Here is a 21,379-nt window from a genome sequence, read left to right on the forward strand (position 1 = left end):
TAAAATATGTAATATGTACAGTCACAAAAGTGCCCCCCACCTCCATATGAGTCCTGAACTTCTTTACCAGCATAGGTTGTAGACCCTGCCCTCCTTCTTTTTTTTTTTTTTTTGTGCCCCCCTACTTCTGCCTAAACCTTCTCTGTTCTATATAATAATTTGACTTTTCCTGTACAAGTTGAACTTGGATTGTCACCTTCTACATGCCAAGCCTGTCTATTGGTCCTCTAATGTGATGCATAGCCTTGCTAAACAATACCGGCCCAGGCGTTGAGAGAGGGGTTTGGAAATTCTTGCTTCTTTTGGGAAAAGTGAAGATTTATATATAAATTCAGCATCGTACATATTCAGAATAATTTTCAATGCTGTTTTCATTGCAATTTTTCATTATATACTCAGTTTAAACTGCCTGGGATTGTAACAGGTTTACATTAAGCTATCAGCTATAAGGCGATTAGACTATAAAAGACTTTGGTGTCACTGACAATAATGTCCTGGGATGAAGAATGACCTTTGAGCTTCCCACAACAATCTTTGATAGACTAATCTGTTATGGATGTCATGTCGACTGTGAAAGAGTATAGAGGCACATAGGACTAGGGTACGCAATATATGATACCTCCAAAATACTCTAAATCAGTGGTACCAGGCCCCAGTAACATTTCTCCAAAACCTCCATGCCCCACCAGTAAAAAAAAAAAAAAAGTTTATACCCCATCGTTATGACCCACAATCATGCTAGTGATCCTGCCACTGGTGGTAACTTGCTGAATACTGGATTACTAAATCAAACACTCACCACCTTCTGCTTTTTCATTTACTCTTAAGATGCTGCACAATCAGTGGTGCAATCTTGAGACTTTGCTGGTTTGGCAAGCAAAGGGAATGATGTAGAGAAAACCGTAGGTACATAGCTTCATTTGTCTCCTAGCCTAGAGATCCTGTCACTGGCAGCAACTGACCAGTGTGTCTCAAGTGTGACATGGGTACCACAACTGCATTTTATATATCACAAGAGCAAATTATGCAACGCAGCAGCATATTCTACTGATATTTAGAATTTTAAATAATGTGTTTACATATAGACCACAACTCAAAGGCATTCACCCCTTTAATACCTTTCACCAGTAAACCTGGGAACTAGTCTTAGAGTTCCCCATCAGGCTCCACCCACCCAATAGGGCAGCAGCTGTGAATTTGATTTTGTTGTGGGCGGAGCCTGGTAGGGAACTCCTGAGATTAGTTCCCCATCAAGTCCATCATACCCGTGATAGTGGATGACGGAGGGTGGATTCCAATGTCACTATTGAACTGAAAAGTGTCTGTGGATTCACCTACTGTCCTCTGCTGTCAATCATAGGCAAAGCAGACCTAATGGGGTCCTAGTCTGAGTTCCCCATCAGGCTCCGGCCACTGTCAGTTTTGTGTGACTTTCCTCTTTGGTTGCTAGGATGCTGGCAGCCTTTGTCTTAGCAACCGATGCTGGAAATGTAAAACACAAACATATTAATAAATGAATGTACACACTCACTCCTCCCCTTGTAGGCTGACTTTGATTTGGTCTTAACTGCCGATTTGTTTATTTGTGAACTGGCAGTAATCCTTTTATAAGCTGTCGCAGCCATAGTGACAGATTATAAAAGTAGCTGATTGTTAACTGAACCAAAATTGGCGCAGGCCATATTTAGGGGGCCATACTGGCAGGAAAGAGATCTATTGAATTTACCTGAATGTGAGGGGAGAACTTTTGAAGGGGACATATGTTCCAGCGAACTCCTACAAAGTGGAAGAATTTCCTCACTTTTGTAGAGATTTGCCTTTCTTCCTGTTTCTTTTCTCAGACAGCTCGTGATCCTCAACAGGACACAGATGGCAAAAAATGTAACTTGGATATTTTAACTCTTCCTTACTCTAGCCTTTAAGAACATGACCGTCTTAAAGAGGAACTACAGTCTGCTCATATAATTTGTAATAAAAACATCCTTGCCATTCTGAAGCTTCCCTCCAACCACTTTGCTTATTATTTTATATATACTGTGATTCTGTACTTGCCAAATATGCTGCAGAAATCTCCCACTGAGTCTGGCTGCAATCATTTTAACTGTGGGCAGCTGAAGCTGCTGCCTGTTCATTTCCTGGATTTACACAGAGGCACACCTCCAGCTCTGTGGCTCTCATTGGCCCTCTTATGACAACCCCCTCCCCCCCCCCCCCTCATGGCAAGCTCTCACGAGAGTGAGAGCTGTGCGTGATGTCATAAGCCTAGGCTTTTTTACCAGACAAGAAACTGGAAGTGGGCTGTATAAGGTTTTTACTAGCAGAAAAAAATGTTTTACTATCCAAAGTTAAAACGACAAGGGCAGAGGATTTAATAGATGGACAAATGAAAAAAAATTACTGAAGTTCCACTTGCATTTGGATGCCATTAACTCCTTCTGAAAAAGCTAGTTGCCTGGGTGTCGATGGTTCCAATGCTGTCTGAATCACTGCATGCAGTCAGTCAAGTCAGAGGACAGTCATGGCAGTGTTGCTAACATGGCAATATCTGTCCTGTTGTAATGATTCTCACAGGGTAGTCATGCTACCAGGGCAGTCTCTTTGGTAACATTGTAGCAATATCTGCCATTCACATGCACACTAGTTTGCAGTGAGTATTTGCCAGTCATATTGCATACTTGTACAGTTTAATAGGTACATGCAGTGGTGGCTGGTGCTCAACATTTTTGGGGGGGAGCAAACAAACTGAAATATTCTGAAAAAAAAACCTCATCAATTGCAGCCTCACTGTACCATCAATTGCAGCCACTGTGCCCATCAATTGCCACCATTGTGTCATATCAAATGTGGGCACTGTGCCATATCAAATGCTGCCAGTGTGCCCCTCGCCCTATGTCTACTTGCCCTGTCTCCGTGGCGGTGGGACAGCTCCTCTGTGTCTTCTCCCATTCTCTCTTCCTGTCCTCTGTTATGATTGGACCCCTGGTAGGCGTTGAATCACAGTGCCTGTCATTTCAGCCAATCAGGTGATGGGTAACAGATATAAGGCACCTGATTGACAGAGAGATGGTTTAGTGTTAGGAAAGTGAATATTCATTTGCTTTTCTAACATAGCTGAGTGACTTGTGAGCGCCCAGAATGGCGCTCGCAGGTCACCTTTTTTGAAGCATATTAGAGCCTACGGCTCTAATCGTGTGCTTCAAAAGAAAAACCCTGCCGCTGTAATTCAGGTGCCTGAAAAGGGGCCCGGTGCCTGAATAGTTAGTGGCAGCGGCGACCATAGATTCATGCAATGCATGAATCTGTCTAGTGGTTCTAGAGAGGTGCCTGTAGAGAGGGGGTGCACCGCCACTACGTACAACATGTGTTAACTGTTTAAATCACTGAAAGATTTGTTACTTGTTCAGCCAGACTTGTAATCCTGGGACTGGTGCCAGACAACCTGTCAAGGTCACCAGCTTCCGGTGCAGTTAAAGCAGTTCAGTCTGGTCAAGAACCTTCCCTCATCCTGCTAATTAGACAAAGGAGAAGCAGCAGCATGTTAATGAATAACCCCTTGTGCTTTCCTACACTGTAAGCATGTTTACAGGTCAAGACTGACAACACTCTGTTATAGTGTATGTTACCCCAACAATTTATGTTCCTCATATGTGCCTGTTGTAATTGTGTTAAAATGTATCTTGTTCTCTCTGCATTGTTTCCTTTTGATTTGAATACCTAGTGATCCTGCCAGCCTCCCTGTTATTTGCTATTTCAGACTGACCACACCAAGCATGGACACATCCATCCCAGCATGGTCAGTTTTCTGGATGTGCTAGTATATTCTGCTTGTCTTCAAATAGCCAAGACTTGTGCTGACACACCCCCTGCACAGCTTTTCACTGGGAAGATTAGTGTACTTCTCTTTCTCCGCCTCCTACTGGCATGCCCCCCCCCCCCCCCCGCATTCTCCACCCACACCTCTCTAAGGCCCTTATGCAGCTAAGAACATGTGATCACTTATAAAACAAAAACCGTATTTATAGTGCTTTTTATCTATGTGTATACAAATGTTTTGAATTGCATTTCTATTTTTAAACTGCATGGGTTATTTTACATGGTGAGGGTTTACATATACTTTTAAACAACACACACTTAAATGGCTGAGAGTGCTGCCCTTTACTCTTCTAAAATCATGCTGTGTAGCTAAACACATATGTAATAATTCAAACACAATGATTTCCACAAGTACATAAATGCATTTGTGTTTGGTATCTGTTTTAGGCTGGGTTCACACTGCTGCGGTTTATGAGATCGGATGTGATTCGCACCGCACTGCAGTGCAAATCACATGTGATCTCTGTGCGATGCGATTTCAGCCATACAGATAGTATGGCTGAATTTGCATCGCATCCGGCCCAAACTCGCACAGGACCCTTTTTTTGGTCTGCAGCAGAATCGGATCGCATGGGTGTTCCTGTCCGAGTTTGCAGATCGCACTGCGATATGCGAACTGATTTGGGGGTGTCATTAACTTTTCACTGACACTGGAGGCATGCGATGCGGGAACCCGCAGCGGATTCGCAGCGTTCCCGCATCTCAGCAGTGTGAACCCAGCCTTAAGGTTGGCTTTAATGAGTTTTACACAGGGTAAAGGCCACAATGAACACAGTCTTAAAAAAAACAAAAAAACAATGGGAACCAAAGTTGCTGCCCATGAATTTTGTTACTTGGTCATTATGGATAACTTTGTTTTACCATTTGCTTTCTACTCCCTCTTTTTTTTCTTCTTTTTTTTACACTGTATGTGTATATATGTATATATATATATATATATATATATATATATATATATATATATATATATATATATATATATATATAATTTTCCTAGAAGATGTAAACAGATTGGAGGGTTGATTTTGCATTGTGCAACAAAGACTGTTACATCAGGGGGTGGCAGAGACAAGATCTGAAAGCAGATAGACAAAGAATCCACAAGGAATGTAAACATAAGTAGAATGCAGCCACAACTGAACAGTCAGATTTGGGTGGACTCTCGATTTTTGTCTTTTTTTTTTTTGCCTGTTTTTTGTAGTTGTTCACCAGATCGGATAGCGTGGTATCACGTTAGTTAGCACTCTGTTCTTTTTGTCCTGGGCTCAGTTCTCTCCATAGCCATGTTATGCATTGTTTTTGTGTATGATCCCTATTTGCATGGGCTACCTTACACAGTAAAAAAATAAATAAAATAAAGTGGTATTTCAGTTGGCCCTGTGGTGTATCATTAGATTGTAAGTTTCTTAGCACCAGGAGTTTTTATGTCAGTGCTGTACAAGTACACTAAATTACTTTAAATGATGGTGTTGCCAATGACAGCCAGTCATTCTTGCGTTTCCAACCAGTGCTTGAAGAAAATTAAATTTGATAGCTTATAAACAATTCTGTGTATGTGCCTGAGAAATTTGTGCTCAGTGGGTTTCCAAAATAACACCAGGCAGTTTCCCGGGGTTCAACAAGAGGGGCTTGTAATCCAGCCATTGAATGCTCTGTTCCTTTAAATTCCTGGCCTCATCCCATTTCACCTGTTTATCCACCATCAATAAGTCTCTCGGAAAGGTCGGTAACTAGCATGTGGTCATGTGAGGATGCGATGATGGGAGGAGGCTGGTGTGCGAAGGAAAAAGCGGTTGCAGAAGCCTCTTGATCTGGAGCCTGTCATGAAAAAAGCTTTGCTTTAGCTCTAGCCATGATGTCGCAAGCATCAGCGCCTAGCATTGATTATTAAAAAAACAAGCTGGATTGTTTTTTCCCCCTCTGTGCAGGCAGCTTGCAGTTTTTGTGCCTGGCACTGCTAGCTTAGTATGCTTCTCCTTTACACGTTTCTTTTCTTCCTAGAATCCATCTACCGTCGAGGGGCCAGAAGATGGAGGAAGCTCTACCGAGTGAATGGGCATCTGTTTCAAGCCAAACGCTTTAACAGAGTAAGTGATTCATAAAAGAGGCAGCTTGTCCGGTCTCTGGGCAGCTTTCTAATAACCTGCTATTGCTTCTTTTCTCTATGGAAGAATGACTATTGTACATTGTACCCTGGTCTGTTGTCTGTGTTTTAGGCTCCAGTTTTAGCATGCTTGCCAAAATTCCATTTCAAGGCTAATGTGTTCCTGTAAGGTTTTATCATTTCATCACAATTTACAGCTTATTTATTAAGAAAAGTATGGTAACTATTAGCAACCCATCTGTCAGCTGAATAAATATGACCCATCATCCCTAGTTTTTGTCCTATTTAGAAGATGAATGAAGAAGATGATGCTGTCTGTGTAACATTTGTATCTATATATAGTTGTCTGGCCCTTCTTGTGTGCAGCGACACATTGGATTTTGTCTTTTTAAAACTGTTCCATTTGAGTTCTCACGTGTTTCTGTGCCAGGAAATTTAGCATGCAATGTTTTTTAGCTACATGTACACAAGTACAATTTTTTTTTTCCTCACCAATATGTCAAATTTAGCGCACTCGCTTTTATAGACAGTGGCAGTGAATTGCACTTGTGATAATTTATTACACCCGAAAATCCAAACCATTCTTGCATAAGTTACTTAACCTGAACCTTGGATAAAATGATACTGTCACAACAATAAATACTATATCATTCAGAAGATAAATGTTAGTGTAGTGACTAGTGATCCTGGTACTTATAATTCTATTATACTGGAAATTGCATTTGCCAAAAAATGATCTCTGATGAGGGTAAATGAAGGATGACAGTTTTGCTGACATCCAACGTGCCGGATTATCAGTACTGTAATATATACGCCCAAAAAGTCTAGCAACAACTACACTATTCAATTTTAAATAATTGTATTGCTTATTTTTGTATAAAGCCTGTGTTTGAAATGACTGGGCCAAAACTATGGCCTGTATGTTGACCCTTTTGGATTCAACACTTCCTGAGTTACTGACCACAAACTACTGTATTATGCAGGTCAGGAAAGGCAGAGAAAAGCCCTTGTCTGCATACTGGGTTAGTGTTTCAAAATCATGAAGTTAGAGGGTCAGCTTGATGACCAAGAAGTTCTTTTTTTGTAATGACAACTCCACAATGGTAGCTTATTATGTTTCTCTCAGAAAAGTATTCCATTAAAGGTACTCTATCCTTAAAGAAACCAAAAGGTTATGAACTGGTATGAAGTGCAGATACCCAGAGGTGCACATACATTCGGCACTTCCGAGCAGTTACCATGCTCATACAGTATCATGTGCTTTAGACGCATTGTACTTTAGATGCGTTTTCATATGCACCTGTGTGCACTTCTAAGAAACTTTATATATATATATATATATATATATATATATATATATATATATATATATATATATATTTTTTTTTTCGTTTTGCTAGATGTGTAAAGCGGTGGAAAAACTTTTAAGAATATGCAGTTTATGTAGTGCAGATGTGCTAAAAGTGTACAAAGCATGATACTTGCTCTGTGAACATTTGTCATACAATTAAAGGGGCTTGCTTTGCCTTCTTAATAAAGACAGTGCTGCCTATTTAAGACTTTGAAATACACAACACGTAGTGGTAAACTAGCCAAATCTTAATGAAGTGTGTTTTTGCTTAAAAATAAGCTCCATGAAAATGAAAATAGTATGTTTTACTGCAGGGAAGTACACAAGCGAACCAGCCCATATCATGTGTCTTTATCAACCGGCCCCTGTCATAGTTAACCTCACTGACCAATAGGGAATCTTGTCAGTGGGTAAGCCTAGCCCAAATATATTTACTATAGAGCAAGTACATAGAGAACAGCGGGCTTAGGCTCCTTTCACTCCTCTTAGGCCATCCACACCACTGGACTCCGCCAGTGGATCCACCCGCTCAGCGGGCGATCTTTCTGCTGATCCCAGCTAAGCAGGCAACAGGTCCATGTCTGCTCCGCTAATGCAGTGCCGACACAACCTTCTCTACACAACCTTCTCTACTGTATGGGCTGTTGGATGGAAAAGACTGGCTGTCAGTTTCTATTTGACTATCATCTGATCGGATCCACCAGACGGCCTTTGGCTGTATGGATCCTTGCACATTCAAGCATCTGTAGTTGGGGCAGGCAAATGTAAATGCTCAGATGAGCAAAAACATCCATTGAGAGGCTGCCATTAATTTTTAATGGTAAGCTGGCTGCTGCTGTGCCTTCCGGGTGTATAAGCATGGCCTTGTGTCCCTGTGTGAATGAGCCCTTAACACGTAAGTTTAAGTAAAGAAGAAAAAAAAAAAGAAAAAATAAGCATATGCAGTACATCTCTGCAATACATGCACATTTTCCTGTTTATCCTTCCAAAGACCCTGCAATTGCTGTAAACTACCTATTTGATTTGCCAGAAATACACTGGAGACACAATTAATATTGTTGGTTGAGAGCACACATCTTTTTTTTTTATGAACAGCCCTCCCAGTTGTCTTTTGCTAAACTACTCAGCGACTCACGCTCTCAGATCTCTACATCATAGATGCTAACCATTCTGCAGTCCAAGATGAGAACTAGGAGAGCCATTTTAGATAATACAGGCGGACCCAGGGTTACAAAAACAATAGGGACTGTAGGTTTGTTCTTAAGTGGAATTTGTAAGTCGAAACAATGCATTTTTAAGTGTAACTTCAGCCTGTGCAGGGATGAGGGATGTTCCAGGTGCTTTTTGCCATGCAGTCATGTTATCTGGGACTCTTCTTGCCATGCAGTACTGCAGCGTGGGATGGGACCGGTGCTGCAAGATGGTAGCTCGGCGGTATCCAGGACCAGCATGGAGCGCAAACGGCCGGCATTGAGGTCCGTTCGTAAGTAGGAGTCGTTCGTAACTCGGGTGTTCGTATCTTGGGGACTGCCTGTATAGGAAGTGCCCACAAGATGCCTCTGAATTCCTGACAAGATCAATAGGTTCTGTTGCTCTTAACCACTTTCCGACCAGCCGCCATCATACTGTGGCAGGTCGGCACATTCCCACTAGCCGTCGTAGCTTTACGAGAGGCAGAACAGGGACGTGTATAAACACACAAATCCCTGTTCTGTTCTGAGAGGAGATGCAGATTGTGAGTTCCTAATAGCTAGGAACAACGATCTGTCATATCCTATAGTCAGTCGCCTCCCCCTACAGTTAGAACACACAGTCAGGGAACACAGTTAACCCCTTGATCGCCCCCACCCCTAGTGTTAACCCCTTCCCTGCCAGTGACATTTATACAGTAATCCGTGCATTTTTATAGCATTGATCGCTGTATAATTGTCAATCGTCCCAAAAATGTGTCAAACGTGTCTTATGTGTCCGCCAAAATGTTGCAGTCACTATATAAATATGACAGATCAACGGCATTACTAGTAAAAAAAAAAAAAAAATTATATAAATAAAAATGGCATAAATCTATCCCCCATTTTGCAGACGCTATAACTTTTGTGTAAACCAATCACAATATACGCTTATTGCGTGTTTTTTTTTTTTTTATGTAGAGGAATACACATTGGCCTAAACTGAGAAAAACAATTGCTTTTTTTTTTAAATGGGTATATTTATTATAGCAAAAAGTACAAAATATTGTTGTTGTTTTTTTCAAAATTGTCCCCACTTTTTTTTTTTTTTTTTTGTTTATAGCGCAAAAAATAAAAACCGCAGAAATGATCAAATAGCACCAAAAGAGCTTTTTTTTTTGTGGGGGGAAAAAAAGGACATCAATTCTGTTTGGGTACGGCGTTGCACGACCGCACAGTTGTCAGTTAAAGCGACGCTGTGCCGTATCGCAAAAAATACTCTGTTCATTGAGCAGCCAAACCTTCCGGGGCTGAAGTGGTTAAACAGATATACTGTAACAGTGCTTTGGTATAATAAACAGACCAAAAGGGCATAAATAGGATATTTTTTTTGACAGAGTTTACATACACTTTAGGTTCATATTTCAAATGCATGGAAAATATGATTTATTAGGAAGAACACACATTTTTAAGCTCTGAAAGCACTTGAATAACCTATATTTTATATAAAGCCTAACTGAACTTTCAATCAATTAAATACATTCCAAGTTTTACTTTTTGTTTTCTTAATAAAGTAGCCACACCCAATGTTGAAAAGCCTGTGTACTGCCAGCATGCTTCAGAGGACTCTTGCTCTCTGTGGATGAAGTGATTTCTATAAAAAGGGGTGATGCCTCCACCTTTTAAGCCAAATTCACACTTTTGCGACTTATGCGACTTTGGACCCTAAAGTTGCATGACAAGTTGCACCCCATGTTTCCCAACAAGTACTGTTTATATCTGTGCAAAAAGGTAAGTAAGTTCACCTTTACAAAAATATTTGTAAGGTGAACTTGTACAGGATCCCTGCCTCAGCCCCCCCACCCAGTGCCGCTGACCTGGAACGCAGCGATCACATTGATCCGCCACCTCACCGGTCTGGGCTTAGAAATCCCCGGCAGCTTAATCTCCGAAACATACCTCATCAGGAGGTACGTTTAGGAGCATTCTAATTGGCCAATGCCGCAATCAGAACCCGCGTGGCCTGTCCTATCCCCGCAGGCAAAGAGGAGAGAGAGATTTTTGATCCCCGGACTGGTACAGTGGCGATACGATGTTTTGTTTTTGCGGGGGATCACCAGACTCCAGCTTAGCAGGACTGGCTGCAATGGGAAGGGGATCCAGTGTAATTTCACCTTACATATTTTCTGTAAAGGTGAACTTAAACTTTAAAGTCCCAGTGACTTTACAGTAGTTCCTGCACTATTTTCTGACTTTCACTTGAGAGCTATAGACTTCAATGTAAACCCTTAAAAGTCACACCTGCATTATTTAGATGTGACTTGTGTGTGCAAAAAAGAATGCCAGCAATAGGAGAAAAAAACAGCGTCCCCCATCCTAAAATGGCGTGGGGTTCCCCCCAAAGTCATACCAAATCAAAATTCACCCCCCCCCCCAAAAGCACCTAGTTCTCACGTTTATGTGGACAAGGGCCTCTTTCCCACAACCCTGGCCGATGGTTGTGAGAATCTGTGGGTGGGGAGCATATTGGAATCTGGAAGCCACTTTTAACATGGAGACCCACAGATCCCTCCCCTCCCCTTTCCTATGTGAATGAGTAGGGGTACATTGTACCTCTACTCAGTCACCAAACAAAAAATGTCTCAAATAAATAGACAGTTTTTGACAATTCCTTTTTAATAGAAATCCAATGTCGATTGCTAACAGCGGCCCAAGAAAGAAAAAATAGAGGCTTGCACCCAACACAGGATTCCGCCGCCTGAGAGTTGTTAACTAAGGGACGAGGCCACCCAATGACATCGCTGAGTGACCCCACCCACTTGTGACATCGAGTCCGCTTATGATCCAGTTTGACATCACTAAGGGTGGGGTCACCGGAGGAATTTTTATTTTTTTTTCCATTTTTGTGTTTTCCATTTTTAAAGGACATGTCAAAAACTGCCTACTGTATTTTTTTACTCTATGCTCTTTTTGGCGAATGGAGTAGTACTATGTACTAGGGATCGACCGATTATCGGTGTGGCCGATGTTCACTTTTTTAGAAGTATCGGTCAAAAAACTGACCGATATTGCTTCAAGGGGTTTTACCAGGGTGATGCATGCAGCTCTTTAGAGTGGACTGTCAACTTTATTGTAATAGCAACCAATTTTATGCTGGCTGTTTATTACAAGCAGCAGGAGGCGACATCCCCCCACCACCTTCTGCCACTCGCCCGGGCTCCCCCGTCCCTCGGAAGGCCCAAACAACCAGTTAGCATGTTCGATGGCTGGCCGAAGACCCGAACAAAGCCGATGCTTTGTTCGGGTCTCGGATCTAGTAATCCGGAAGTAATGTGATGACATCACTTCCTGGATTACTGGCATCTGAAAGGCGCCTGTTTTAACCACTTCCCGACCAGCGCATAACGATGTACGTCGACAGAATGGCACGGGCAGGCATATTGGCGTACAGGTACGTCCAATATTCAATGCCGCTCTGCCATCGGGAGCTGGCGGCGCGCTCCCGCGCTGGTCGGGACCCCCGTGAGTCCAGTCGCGGGACCCGCGGACTCGATCGCCGCGGGCATCTCCGTGATCGTCTCACGGAGCGGCCGAATGGAGGAAATGCCGAGTAAACAGCATTTCTCCATTCTGCCTAGCAACTAGTGACGCTGATCTCTGCTCCATGTGATTGGAGCAGAGATCAGTGTTCACTAAATGAAAGCCCAACCCCCCCACAGTGAGTAACACACCCCTAGGAACACTTAACCCCTACACTGCCACCCACTGGTTAACCCCTTCACTGCCAGTGTCATTTACACAGGAATCACTGCTTTTTTATAGCAGTGATTACTGTATAAATGACAATGGTCCCAAAAATGTGTCAAAAATGTCCGATGGGTCCCCCACAATGTCGCAGTCACAATAAAAATCGCTGATCGCCGCCATTACTAGTAAAAAAAAAAAATAATAAAAAATTATTAATAAAAATGCTATAAAACTATCCCTATTTTGTAAACGCTATAACTTTTGCGCAAACCAATCAATCGCTTATTGCGATTTTTTTTTTTACCAAAAATATGTAGAAGAATACGTATCGGCCTAAACTGAGGGAAAAAAAAATTTTATATATATTTTTGGGGGATATTTATTATAACAAAAAGTAAAAAAGAATGCGTTTTTTTTTCAAAATTGTCGCTCTATTTTTGTTTATAGCGCAAAAAATAAAAACCGCAGAGGTGATCAAATACCACCAAAAGAAAGCTCTATTTGTGGGAAAAAAAGGACGTCAATTTTGTTTGGGAGCCACGTCGCACGACCACGCAATTGTCAGTTAAAGCGACGCATTGCCGAATCGCAAAAAGTGGTCTGGTCTTTGACCAGCAAATTGGTCCGGTCTGAAAGTGGTTAAAAAAAGAAAAAGTGTTCAAAAATGGCAATCTTGACGTTTTGAATACTTTGAAGTGTAGATCTCTCCATAAAGAGTACCTCTCACATGCCTATTACTGTCACAGGCAATGTTTGCATTCCTTGATGAGATAGCAATAACAGTGATAAAAATATGTAAAATTACAGTGTAAATTATAATTTTTTTTAAATGTACAAAATATCGGCAAGAGATCGGCATCGTATAGTTTTTTTTCAGTGCCGATATCGGTCAATCCCTACTATATATCTGTTGTTCATTTGCATGGGGAGGGGGGCGGGATCTGGGGGCCCCCTTATTAAAGAAGGGCTTCTAGATTCTAATAAGCCCCCCACTCACAGAGCTTCCTTGCCCCAAAGCACCCCTCATGTTGATGGCACGTGACCTGCTATGGTTCGGGGGGGGAGGGGGGGCTTCTCCCTCTCCTTTTCTGATCTGCTGGGCTGCATGCTTGGATAAGGGTCCAGTATGGATTGGGGGAAGCCATTTTTTTTTTCAGTTTTGGCAAGGGCCTGGTATGGCTATGGGGGGGGGGGGTCACGCTGTGTTTTTTTTGTTTTGTTTTTTCATTGCCAGCATTCTTTTGTTTACATTTAGCGGTCAGTGGGCAAACCTGCTATGAGCTGATGACTCATCAATTGTTAAGGATGCGGGTCCTTAACAACCAGCAATTCCTCACACAGCATTTGGATTTTTTAACTGATTCGAATCGTTCAGAAAATGTAGAATTAGAAGATGAAGAAGCTAAACATTTTCCTTTTTTTTTTCAGTTCTGCACATGTCCAGCGACTTTGTAGAATACAGACAAAACAATCACATTGGTCAAAGCCAAATTTATAACAAGGTCGCATCAAGTCAGCATCAAGTCAGCCTGCAAAGTCGCAATGGAAAAAGTGTGAACAGAGTCTTAATCACTTCAGCCCCGGAAGGATTTACTCCCTTCCTGACCAGAGCAGTTTTTACGATTTGACACTGCATCCCTTTAACTGACAATTGCACGGTTGTGCGACGTGGCTTCCAAACTATTTGTGGCATCCTTTTTTTTCTCACAAATAGAGCTTTCTTTTGGTGGTATTTAATCACCCCTGCGTTTTTTTATTTTTTGCGCAATAAACAAAAAAATAGTGACAATTTTAAACAAAAATGCATAATTTTTTACTTTTTGCTATAATAAATATCTCCAAAAATATATAAAAAAACATTTTTTCCTCAGTTTAGGCCGATACTTATTCTTCTACATATTTTTGGTAAAAAAAAAATCGCAGTAAGCATTTATTGATTGGTGTGTGCAAAAGTTATAGCATCTACAAAATAGGGGATAGTTTTATGGCATTTTTATAAAGTTTTTTTTTTTTTTTTTAATAGTAATGGTGACGATCAGTGATTTTTATCGTGACTGCAACATTATGGTGGACACATCAGACAATTTTGCAACATTTTTGGGACCATTGGCATTAATACAGCGATCAATGCTATAAAATTGCATTGATTACTGTAAAAATGTCACTGGCAGTGAATGGGTTAACCACTAGGGGGCAGGGAGGGGTTAAGTTTGTCCTAGGGGAGCATTTCTAACTGTCTGGGGGATGGGCTGTGTATGACGTGGACACTGATCGCTACTCCTGATGACAGGGAGCAGACGATCAGTGTCCTGTCATTAGGCAGAACGGGGAGATGCTGTTTACATCGGCATCTCCCCATTCTTGAGCTCCGTGACACAATCGTGGGCGATCGAGTCTGCGGGCCCCATGGGCACGGCCACGGAGCTCGCGGCAGGCGAATGGCGCCAACAGGAAATTTAAAGTATGTGTATGGGTACGTTACTTTGCCCAGCTGTGCTATTCTGCCGACATATATATGCCGATAACGGTTGGCAAGTGGTTAAAGCAACTGTGTCCTGATGATTGGAAAGCTCCAGGGTTGACTCAGCAGGGGGTATGTTAAACCCCAGTAAAGGAACAACTAATTACACAAAGAGCAAGGATCGTTTGCCTGCCAACATGTAGGCAGGAAAAATAGGTTTCTACTTGAGCTTTAACTGCTTTCTAATGATAACAAAGTATAAGGCCTGGTTCACACCCATGCAGGTTGCAGCTTGCAAATTGCAGGTGTATTTTGCGTTTTTCAGTACACGCTTTTGATCCATTGAAGTCTATGGAAACAAAAACCAGAAAAAAAGTTGTTGTCCCCCCATTCAATAAAATTCACAGAGTGAACTACATCCATAGGAAACAATGTTAAATGGACTGTAGTGTGTTTCTGCAAAACTGAAAACGCACAAAAAAAATAGTAGAAAAGATCTAGAATAATATATATAGCAGATTTAAACTAGGGCCGGCAAATTTCTTTCCTGCAACCATGGGTGACGTGAATCTATTCTGCCGAGCAATTGCAATTATCAGAGAATATAGCAGCCACTAGAGATAATCGTAAGAGAATCCGGCAGGCTGGTTGTAGCCAAGTTGATAGATCTATCAACTTGGTACAGTCAGCCTGTGCTTTAATGGTTCGAATCGTGTATGACCGGACTAAATGTTAATGGGGCTTTAAAACAACATTTGTCATGCTAAGGCACTCCACAGCATGAGCAGGTACACCTCTAGAGGAGAGTCAGCCATACCCAATGATGAGAATGTATTGACAACATTAAAACCAGTAATGTGTAATAGTAATAAGTAGTAGAACACACTGCATGCTTTTCTGCAGCTTCTCCATTGACGTCTATTGAACCAAAAAAGCAAAAAATAGCTGCGTTTTGCATTTTAACCACTTCAGCCCCGGAAGATTTGGCTGCTCAATGACCAGAACACTTTTTGTGATACGGCACTGCGTTACTTTAACTGAAAATTGTGCATTCGTATGATGCTGTAGCCAAAATTTACATAATTTTTTCCCCCACAAATAAAGCTTTCTTTTGGTGGTATTTGATCAACTCTGCAGTTTTTATTTTTTGCGATATACACAAAAAAAAAGACAATTTTGAAAAAAAACCCACAATATTTTGTACTTTTTGTTATAACAAATATCCCCAATATTTTTTTTTTTTTACAGCAATTTAATTTCTCAGTTTAGGCCAGTATGTATTCTTCTACATATTTTTGGTAATAAAAATCGCAAAAAACGTATATTGATTTGTTTGCGCAAAAGTTATAGCGTCTCCAAAATAGGGATTTATGGCATTTTTATTATTTTTTATTTTATTTATTTTTTTACTAGTAATGGGATTTTTATCTTATTATTTTATCCTAAGATCTGCGATTTTTATCGTGACTATGACATTATGGCGGACACATCGGATACTTTTGACACATTTTTTGGAGGATTGACAATTATCCAGCAATCGGTTCTATAAAAATGCACTGATTTACTGTAGAAATGTCACTGGTATGGAAGGGGTTAACACTAGGGAGCGATGAAGGGGATAACTGTGTTCCCTGACTGTGTGTTCTAACTGTAGGGGGAGGCGACTGATTATACGATATGATAGATCAGGGCTCGACAAAACCCGGTCGCCAGGTCGCATTGGCGACTAGAAATAGCGACCTCGCGCCTGGGGCAGCACAGCTGGGGGTATCCTGTGTCTGTGGACCCCCCCAGCGTGATCGCGTCGGGCCGTTCCGCCGGCGGCCGAAAATTTAGGCCGCGGCTTTGAGGCCTTCTGCGGTCCTATGATTCCTTATGGAATCTGGCGCCCTCTTGTGGTCGCCGTTGGTATGACAAACCAGCAATGTTAATGAAGATTCCTCTGCCTGTATTATATTACCTGCCTCTTCTTCCCTTTATTTAGAACCCCCTAAACATTATATATATTTTTTATTCTAACACCGTAGAGAATAAAATGGTGGTTGTTGCAATACTGTCTGTCACACCGTATTTGTGCAGCGGACTTACAAGCGCACTTTTGTTGGGAAAAATAATTTAGTTAATAAAAAAATAAGACAACAGTAAAGTTAGCCCAATTATTTTTTATATTGTGAAAGATAATGTTACGCCGAGTAAATTGATACCCAACATGTCACGCTTCAAAATTGCACCCGCTCATGGAATGGCGACAAACCTTTACCCTTTAAAATCTGCATAGGCGACGTTTAAAAAAATTCTACAGGTTGCACGTTTTGAGTTACAGAGGAGGTCTGGGGTAGAATTATTGCTCTCGCTCTACCGATCACAGGGCTACCTACTATGTGTGGTTCGAACACCGATTTTATATGCGGGCAGGACAGGGCGCGTTTAAAAATTATTATTTTTTCTGCTTTATTTTAACTTTTTTTTTTTTTTCCACTGTTCTTTTAAAAAAAATGTTGTGTCACTTTTATTCTTATTACAAGGAATGTAAAAATCCCTTGTAATAGAAAAAGCATGACAGGTCCTCTTAAATATGAGATCTGGGGTCAGAGAGACCTCGGATCTCATACACTAAAATGCAATTGAAAAAAAAAATTGTCATTTGAAAAAAATAAATAAAATGTCCCTCTAAGAGCTATGGGCAATGACTTTGAGACGGGGGGGGGGGGGGGGGGGCGGCGACGGCGCTGCTATCTTCCCCTCACTCGTCTACATGTCAGGCCAGGGACAGGTCCGGATCGTCGTCACGGACCTGGCTCCTAACTTTTTAAGCTGGCTCCTAGATTCCAAGCAAATTTGTCAACCCCTGTGATAGATTGTTGTTCCTAGCTATTAGGAACTCACAATCTGCATCTCCTCTCAGAACAGAACAGGGATTTGTGTTTTTACACACATGTCCCTGTCCTGCCTCTCGTGCCCGCGATTGCTTGTGGCTGGCGGTCATCGCAACCGCTGGTCACCCCCTGAGTGCAGCGGACGCGTGCGCACCTGCTATCCCGCTTAAAGGAGCCAACGTATAGCTACAACGGCTTGTGAGATTGTGGCGACTTGGCGTAGTATGACGGCGGCTGGTCGACGAGTGGTAAAAGTCCCTGACCCTTTCCAAAAACGCAGAGGCAAAAAATGCATTGATGTAAACGTGTTCCATAGGAAACCATGTTAAAAATGATGTCCCACGTTTATACAAAAAGCATTAAAAATGCATTGGTGTGAATGTGAAAGTGTATCTATACTGGAATGGTAACATCAAGTTATGGTAACAGAATTGCTATGGTAAATATAGAAAGTAAATATGTATTTTTACCCTCAGGTTTTCTCTTCATAGCCACATTTCTGAAGGCCTAAGCACTTGGTTATGTACTTTTTATTGAAGGAGAGGATTTGTTTGCATTGGTTGATCTTCACCTTTCCAAGAGATCACATGACCAAGTGATTAGGCTTCAGGCAAGTGCTCAGTAACTAAGGTAACACAGCAGCATTTTCTTCTTCAAAAAACAAAAAAAAAGTATTTCACCCATTCTCGTATTCTCTACCCTTTAATCACAGCATGCTTGGCATAACATGTTAACACTTGAGTATCGATCCAATTTAAAGATCTGGTGTTCATGAACTTATGGTAAGAATGCTTTTTGTCTTCTGCTTCCAGAAAGCCTACTGTGGCCAGTGCAGTGAAAGGATATGGGGCCTTGGCAGGCAAGGCTACAAGTGTATCAACTGCAAACTGCTTGTCCATAAACGCTGTCACATACTTGTCCCACTGACCTGCAAGAAGCATATGGTGAGTTTCCTTGTCATTTGTGCTCTGTGGAGAAACAGACATGGTTTAATATTTTGTTGGTATGACCCCACTGAATCACGCCAAGTATAAATTTAGCGAAACACCTTAGCTGATGAGGCTTCTCAACATCCAATGTGTACTACATAGATGATATATCCAACCACCCAAAACCTGCTCTATTCCCTTAAAATACCACATTGTCTCCTTAAAAATACACATGTACAGGTATAGTCTCTTTTTAAAAAGGAATTATTTCAACATTTAAACTACAGGTAAATGGCTAAAATATTTAAAATCACGTGTGTAAACCATTCTTCCTGGCAAAGGATTTGTAATTCTCTTGAGCCAGTTTTCTTATACAGACACACTTGCCAGACAACACTGTCAGGTTCTGGATCTCCCTGCAAAATACAGTTTAGTTACCAGTAACCATTTCAACACCAGGCACTTAACCCCCTTCCTGCCCAAGCCAATTTTCAGCTTTCTGCGCTGTCGCTGTTTAAATGACAATTGTGCAGTCATGCTACACTTTACCCAAACGGATTTTTTATCATTTTGTTCCCAAAAATAGAGCTTTCTTTTGGTAGTATTTGATCATCTGCGGTTTTTATTTTTTGCTAAACAAATAAAAAAGACCAAAAAAAAAAACTGTTTTGCTTTTTTTTCTGTTATAAAATTTTGTAAATAAGTACGTTTTCTCCTTCATTAATAGGCACTGATAAGGCGGCACCAATTAGTGGGCACTGACGGGCACTGGTAGGAGGCACTGATGGGTGACACTGATATGCAGCATTGATGGGCACTCATGGATGGCACTGGCGGGCACTGATAGGCGACACTGGGCACTGAGGCTGCAAAGATGGGTACTTATGGATAGCATTGATAGGTGGCACTGATAGGCATCTCTGGTAGGCATTGTGAGTGGGCACTGATTGGCAGCTGCTTGGGCACAGATTTGAATTTCCCTGCTGGTCTGGCGGGATCCGGGTTGGGGGGGGGAGCTGCACTGATAAACAATCAGCACAGACCCCCCCGTCAGGAGAGCCGCTGATCGGCTCTCCTCTGCTCGCGTCTGTCAGAAGCGAGCGATGAAAAGCCGATCAACTGCTTTTCCTGTTTACATCGTGATCAGCCGTGATTGGCCATGGCTGATCACGTGGTTAAGAGCCTCAGTCGGAGGCTTTTTACCGAGATCGGTGTATCAGACTGACTCACCACACCACCGATCGCCACGATGCGCACTCCCACGGGCACGTGGCGGCTGTTATTCTGCAGGACGTCATATGACCCCCAGTCAGGATAACTGAACCACTGCCAGACCGTCATTCTGCTATAGGCCAGGCGGGAAGTGGTTAAAGTGTAAAAACAAGTTGGGGGATCATATTGGTTCTAGTAATCATGATTAATTTTCAGGATTTCTAGAGAGGTAGCAGAGGAACTGGCTCTGTCAAGACTTAATAAAGAAATTGGTCCTGCTTGGTATTTATCCCAGAGTTCTTGGAGAACTTCAAGGTATAGTTGAACAATTAACAGATCTTTTTAATCCATCTCTTCTAGCAGAAGTAGTTCCCAGTGACTAGTGGACAACTAATTTTGTTTCAGTCCACAAGTAGGGTAGCAAGGTAGAAGCTGGCAATTACAGGCCAGTGAGTTTAACATTTGTTGTTGTCAAGTTAATGAAATCACTCCTAAAAAGGATATTCACTTAAAAGCACACAATTTGCTGAACCCAAAGCAGCATGGCTTTACCTAGGCCAGATGATATCAGACTAATCTTATTGCAATTTTTCACTATATCTCTATTATTTTGGACCAGGTTGGTGCTGTGGTCATAGTCTATCTTGATTTCAGCATAACATTTGATACAATTCCAAGTAAAGGTCTAATAAAAAAAATTGTACAAGCTAGGACTTAAACCTGGGGGGGGTTCAGTGGATATGATAGATCTTTAGATAGAACTTATTTAGAATACTGTGCCCAGTTCTGGAGACCTCACTTACAAAAAGATATTGCTAAGATAAAATGACTCAGAGATGGGCAACAAAAATGGTGAATGATCTGAGTAATAAAACCAGGCCAAGACGGGGGGGGTTGGTAAATTGGGAACTTGCTCTGGGCATAGTGCCCTTCTTTGAAGAGGGGGTGCTGGGAGCTTGTTGGTGCCTGAATGACAGGAGTAATGGTGTCAGTAACAGTGTCGCTGTGACTCCTGTCATCAGCTGCAGGTGGAGAGGATCGCTCTCTCTTCTCCCTTAAACAGCTGCCTGATCTTGGTGGAAATAGGCAGGGCAACACCACAAACACCTTCCCGAAGAGGGGTGAATAATGAGAAGGTGGCAGAACTGATGGAGGAAGAGTGTGACTTACTGGTGGAGTTGGGCAAGGCCCTGTAGCTTCAGGCATCATTCAGATATCCCCCCACAAAGCCCAGGACGTCATATGATGGCCAGCCGTCGGCAAGTGATTAATGGGTGTGTGAGCTATTTTGAAGGGACAGCAAATTTACACGGTTATACAAGCTGTACACTCGCTACTTTACATTGTAGCAAAGTGTAATTTCTTCAGTGTTGTCACATGAAAAGATATAAAATATTTACAAAAATGTGAGGGGTGTACTTGTCAGTAGCAGGTGTTACAGCAACTACCAGCTAGAAACTGGACTTGTCACGAATCAACACACATATTTGCCAGCATGCCATGGATCATCAAATATTGTCTAAAGCCTTTATTAGAGAAAGATCACATCACAAAGCACTTTATGCAGTGTTTCAGAGCCTAGTACAAGGCATGACCCAGATCTCTGTAAAGAGCCGCTGAAACTGCTCTTTGACCATGTGATCGGCTGTGTCCAATC

At 41.8% G+C, this 21,379-nt stretch overlaps 1 protein-coding gene across 4 annotated transcripts in view; it reads left to right on the forward strand.

Moving 5' to 3' along the window:
* The window catches only part of PRKCZ (protein kinase C zeta), a 614,201-nt gene that overhangs the window by 383,825 nt on the left and 208,997 nt on the right, over nt 1–21,379 (forward strand). For all 4 annotated transcript variants that reach the window (XM_077457658.1, XM_077457659.1, XM_077457662.1 and 1 more), the window contains 2 exons: nt 5,875–5,960; nt 18,394–18,525. In XM_077457658.1, the coding sequence (XP_077313784.1) occupies nt 5,875–5,960; nt 18,394–18,525 (218 nt within the window). The remainder of the gene's footprint in view (nt 1–5,874; nt 5,961–18,393; nt 18,526–21,379) is intronic.

This window comes from Lithobates pipiens, unplaced genomic scaffold (genome assembly GCF_037356315.1).
Source record: "Lithobates pipiens isolate NorthernLeopardFrog02 unplaced genomic scaffold, aLitPip1_a1.2 Scaffold_27, whole genome shotgun sequence".
Lineage (NCBI taxonomy): Eukaryota > Metazoa > Chordata > Amphibia > Anura > Ranidae > Lithobates > Lithobates pipiens.